Source organism: Trachymyrmex septentrionalis, unplaced genomic scaffold (genome assembly GCF_001594115.1).
Source record: "Trachymyrmex septentrionalis isolate Tsep2-gDNA-1 unplaced genomic scaffold, Tsep1.0 scaffold80, whole genome shotgun sequence".
NCBI classification, from domain to species: Eukaryota; Metazoa; Arthropoda; class Insecta; order Hymenoptera; family Formicidae; genus Trachymyrmex; species Trachymyrmex septentrionalis.
Window position 1 is genome coordinate 2215097 of NW_017305988.1, and position 5413 is coordinate 2220509.

General features: G+C 28.4%; 2 protein-coding genes across 2 annotated transcripts in view; one reads left to right on the forward strand and one right to left on the reverse strand.

Moving 5' to 3' along the window:
• The first annotated feature begins 1077 nt into the window (after positions 1–1077).
• LOC108754661 (urease accessory protein UreE-like) lies at positions 1078–3097 on the forward strand. Its single transcript, XM_018497135.1, has 3 exons — positions 1078–1173; positions 2371–2444; positions 2573–3097. Exons 1-3 carry the CDS (start codon positions 1153–1155, stop codon positions 2697–2699), a joined length of 222 nt encoding a protein of 73 aa, XP_018352637.1. The 5' UTR covers positions 1078–1152; the 3' UTR covers positions 2700–3097.
• Positions 3098–3365: 268 nt separating this feature from the next.
• Positions 3366–5413, reverse strand: part of LOC108754660 (uncharacterized histidine-rich protein DDB_G0274557-like) — a 2533-nt gene continuing 485 nt past the window's right edge. Inside the window, exons 2-4 of the mRNA XM_018497134.1 lie at positions 4389–4450; positions 3767–4056; positions 3366–3389 (exon numbers count right to left, since the gene is read on the reverse strand). Of these exons, the coding sequence (XP_018352636.1) occupies positions 3804–4056; positions 4389–4450 (315 nt within the window). The 3' untranslated portion in view covers positions 3366–3389; positions 3767–3803. The remainder of the gene's footprint in view (positions 3390–3766; positions 4057–4388; positions 4451–5413) is intronic.

Sequence of the window (5413 nt, forward strand, 5' to 3'; positions counted from 1 at the left end):
ATATATAAAAGGTGATTATAAAATAAAACTTACGAGGAAAAACTCGTAAAGAGAAAATGATAAAATTTATTACATTTGTTATCGTTATATTTTTAAATTATTGAAAGTAAAAAGAAACAACATTCTCGGATTCCCTTATACATAGGTAATATTTAAAAATAATTTAAATAAAGAAGAAAATTGTCTTTTAAGAAGTTATGTACTTAGAAATATTACAGACATGTTTAATCGTAAAAATTGAGAGTATAAAATCATAATGGATTACGTAAATTGCATAAAAGTTCATAATGTAATATCTGTAATTAATTGATACTTAATTGAAATTGTATACACATAATACGTAAGTATGGCCTAGAGATTATTATTCAATCATGATGACCGTTCTTACGTAATAAATGTAATAAGCGATATAATTTCGAATAAGAATAAGAAATTGAATAAGAAATAAAGTGGGTAGAAGAAGAAGAAGAAAATCAGAATTCTTCGCAGTCGCTTTTTCGAGGAGTCATGCAATTTGTGCAACTTGAATTGCGGTAAATCGATTTCACTTGAAGGTAAAGAAAGGAAGTTATTTCATCAGAACAATTTTCTCTTTACGAGTATGTTATTCTTTTTATCTTTATTTTAATTTTGCCTACTTCCTGATAATGTTACTATGATATTCGATGAAGAAGCAACTCATTTACTTTCATTATATTTGGAGAATAATGCATCAATTTTCTTTCGAAAGAGAAATCATATCGGCGAGTTTCCGGATATGTTTTTTTTTTTAAGTGCATTTCGATACTTTCAAACTAGATAACTCGCAAAGGTGACCACGCTCTACGGAAAGGCATGTAGTCTATCCACAAATCAAAGCGTGAAATTTGCGACAGAGAACTTGCGAAAATTATGTTTACGACAATGTGTATGCGAAACTACACGTGAAAATTTGCGTAAACCACTTAGGTGAGAGTGATTCAAGTGAAATAAAGTGGTTCATACAGGAACTGTTTTCAAGAAAACAAGTCCACCGTTATTATTCAGTTTTCATACACGGTTCACTGACTATGTTTCTATTTATAAGGCTGGCTGCGAAAGAGACTCTTAGTTATCACTAAACTCCGATCTCAGAAGAGTTAAGCGCACATTTAGCGCATAAATAGAGTGAACATGTTCAAATTCGAAATACACGTGGGTGTCGGATTTGAGTGTGAATTCGTTATGTTGTGTGATATCGATTCGTTTAATTGAGCGAGACGAGATAACTCGCAGATAAATGCGCTCGTATATGAATGCTTAATAAAGTGACGATTTTATTTTTAGTTCTCCTTTTAGTAATATGCAAATAATGCTAATCGACAATAGCTACTTTGCTAAAAAAAAAAAAAACAGATCAAATCTATTTTAGACGATCTATAATTTGTAACAAGTTTTATGTGTAATACGGAAATATTTTATTAGTTTTACAAAATCTTACAAATTGAGAATTTTGTTGTATGCATATTCATTTCATTTTAAATTTATTTTATTTTAGTATAATGAATGATAAAACAGGAAATACATTTTCTCTGAGAGATACACGTTTTTCTAATAAAAATTGTTAAATAAGAATAATATGTGCACTTCTTTATAATTAATAATCTTATACGCAAAACACACAGTAGGTTTTATTTTAAGTTTATTTATTTACTTTATTTATTTATTTTTATTTTACGCTGAAATATTATTTTATAATAGGTTAATAAATTATGAGTAATAAATTATAAGTTATAATTTATTTTTATCACTGCGTTGATTTTTAACAATAAGCTTATTATTTTAAAGTTAACTTTTTTTTAATAATATTTATTTTAAATTAATTAAGATAGAAAGGAAAGAAAGAAAAAATCGACAATTAAAAAAATATAATAAAAAATATAAAAAATATATTATAAATAATCAACTATTATTTCCTAATTAACTTAAATATTAAATCTTTATATAAGTATTTGTAAAAGAGAGATAATGTGACAAAAAAAAAACGAAAAAAGATTGATGTAATATATAAATTTACATTTGTATATGTGCGTCTGTATAAAAATTATCTCAAACATTCTCGATGATATCTCTTCTCATTATCAAAATAATTTTACCTAATAATTACAATTTTACGACAAATCCCTTTGATTACTATTACTTCCATTTTATTCTTTGATTTTCTGATAAAACCACAATGTATATGATTAATTTTCTTCAATAAAAGATAAGATCTATATTTTTCTCTAATTCGATCATGGATTAAATCATAGACGTATGGATGTTGATGTGCGACGTGTAAAAAACAATGTTTTTAAATATTTCAAAATAAAATTTTGATTGTATTTCTTATGTAACATCTTTCTGCTTTAGGCTCTACTTTTGCTGGTTGTCACAATGGCTTTAGTATTGGCGATGCCGTATCCTGGCGGTCATCACAGCGAACAGTAATTTTCTAATTTTTGAATTATTGCTTCCACATTGAATTATTGCTTTTTGAATTATTCCTTTTAAATGATATACAGTTTTATATGACACATTAAGATTATTCAGAGAAACTTGAAATTGATTTTAGCACGCACTTCAAAATCCATGTGCCGTATCATATTCACGAACATCGTCACACACACGTGAAGAAAATTTATATACCGGTTCACGTCAAATCACACGATGACCATAAACACGAAGAGGTTGACTGGTAAATTATCTTCGCGATATTCTTATGGTTAAGGAACTTTGTTATGACAGAATTGTTTAATCATGATCGTCTGATGATATCTGAAGGACTTGTTATTGTTCTACACTGTTAATTGTGTAAAATAAACCATATTTATAAACTAATGATTAATTGCTTCTTTATTCCATCGATTTTATTCCTTATCTGCCATCAATTTGCTGATAGTTTTGAGTATAACAAAATTTGTATTAATTAACTCTTTTTGTTATCAAAATTTGTAACAAATAGTACATATTTAACAAATTTCAATAGACTTGGCTAGATAGCCAAATAGATAATTTCTCTCCTTGTGGTTTCTACGAATTATTAGTTTTTAGAATTGTAATTATTTAATAGAAATAAAGGAAATGTGAATAAATGTACCTACCAAATATTTCTTTTTATATCAAAAGAGTTTATTATATAAAAATAATAAAAAAGTGTAACGTGAAGTAAAGTATATACAAGTATTTCGCTTGAGTACACACGCGTGCACACGAGTATTTGGTTCTTACGCTAAATTCTTAATGCTGTACTGGTGGCGTGAGTAATTTTGTACTGATCAGTTTTCGTCCTCTTTGTTTCTTTCTACGAGAAAACTTCTTATCAATGGATCCGCAATGAGGAATGAATTTTGTTAACTTTTACTTACTCGGATTCCACCTTGTACGGTAACCTGGAAACCCAGTTTACAAATCATTAAGTATACATATAAATCAATTAATAAGTTAGAGTAATTATATTTTTACAATAAAAATAAAATATCAAATAGTATTGGCAACTTATAGATATATATATTTTCACAATATATAGATTGTCTCAGACTTCACCTTGTACACTACAGTTATAGTCAATGAAAAAAGAGTGTATTCTACGTGAAGTGTACTTATATAAAATTGTTTCCTTCTTCCTTGAAAATTATTGAAATATATTTAACAAATTAAAATTACTGTAAAAGTTTTAATATGTATTAAAAATGTGTCTTTTTTAATTTGATATAATTTTCGTGTATTAATCAGACTTTTGTTCAAATTACAAGTAGACAATACAAACCTATAGCGTAATTGGAATTGAAGACAAAGCCGCCCGTTTAAAACCAATCATGATGTTTCTCCTCATGTATTGGTACAGCGACGGGAACTTTATGTATAACTGGAACAGGTACGGCTACTTTTTCGACATGGTGAACAGGTACTGGGACTGGTACTTTTTCGACGTGATGCACTGGATACGGAATGTGAACGGGGACTTTCTCGACATGATGTACGGGCACATGGATCTTTTTCGTGTGATGATGATGGATCGTATGTACTTTGTAAGGCACGTGGATTATATGATGTTCACTGAAATCATCCAATCGTTTTTCATGTAATATCATATTTACAAGTAAATGATTTATAAGTAAAATTTTTTGACCGATAAAAGAATAAATGAAATAAGAAAAAGAATACCATATTTAATTATTCTTCTTATTTATTTATTATTTTAATTGTTTATTATCATGCAATGAGTAATCAAAATTATTAATAATTATACAATATAATAACAATCTATATTACATTAGAAATAATAAGAATTATTAGTAATTTTAAGAGAGTGTGATGTTCTACAGAGTGAAACTTCTAGATTAAAATATAAGTAAAAAAAAAAAAAAAACTGTCGAAGCGTTACTTACTGATGATGACCTCCCGGCACTGGCGATGCCAAAGCCACAGCCATTATTCCGAACACGAGCAACTGCAACACGAGAGGTGGATGATCGCGGTTTGTTTGTAATATCGAAAGTGCATCGCGTACAGAAGTCATTTAAATGCACGGTTTTTTTTAAATTCGCGTTTCACCACTCTTAAAATTCGTCTTTTACCTGCGTAACGACGATGTAAAAGCACCGGGCTCCTATAAATTCAAGCAGCAATAATTACACAGGTACAAAACATTTTTTTTATTTAAAGAGTAGACATTGATATTTTTATGTATTTTGACGCCCCAAAATCGAATTCAATGTTCAAATTACTTCATCACATTACTTTTTTTTTCGACGGAAAACAGCTCGATTTTCCAGTATTATTATTGTAACGTGATGGAGCAAATTGAACATCAGATTCGGTTTTACAGCGTTAAAATATATAAAAATCTGATTTCCAGTTCAAACATTAAATTTTTGTTTTACGTGCCTGTGTTATCATTTATTTAATCAAGCTCTCTCCAGTCAATGAAAAAATCAATTTTTTTTTCTTTTTTCCCTAATGAAAGAGTTTTAATGTTATAACAAAAGGTCGCAATTTTGGTCTTGAACGTGATTCTTGATACTACTAGTTAAATGCATTACCCTCAAAAAATGTTTTCAATGATTATTTTATTGAATATTTATTTAGCCTAATTAAATACTGGAAAAAAAAATCAATTACAGCTCTACAAACAGTCAATGGATTTTGTCGCCGTATTTCTGTATAGTAAGATAAAAGATATATGTACATTGAAAAATTTTGCTTATCTGTCGTATATCCTGCGTTCGCTTTGGACACGCGCGTTGTAAGCTTCATTCTATCTTTATATTTCGGAAGAAAGATAGAATAAAGCGCAGGGTTAATTAAAATTTCGTCTGAATGGGAAGAGTACAACTTAATTATACAAAATTACGATTTGAATATCAATTTCAAATATACTTTTCGAGAACTCTCATCTTCGAGAGAAATTTTG

Coding starts and splice junctions, on each gene's coding strand:
- LOC108754661 (XM_018497135.1), top strand. CDS start 1,153: ATGTTCAAATTCGAAATACAC. Junction 1,174..2,370: donor TGTTCAAATTCGAAATACAC/GTGGGTGTCGGA, acceptor TTTCTGCTTTAG/GCTCTACTTTTGCTGGTTGT. Junction 2,445..2,572: donor GGCGGTCATCACAGCGAACA/GTAATTTTCTAA, acceptor AATTGATTTTAG/CACGCACTTCAAAATCCATG.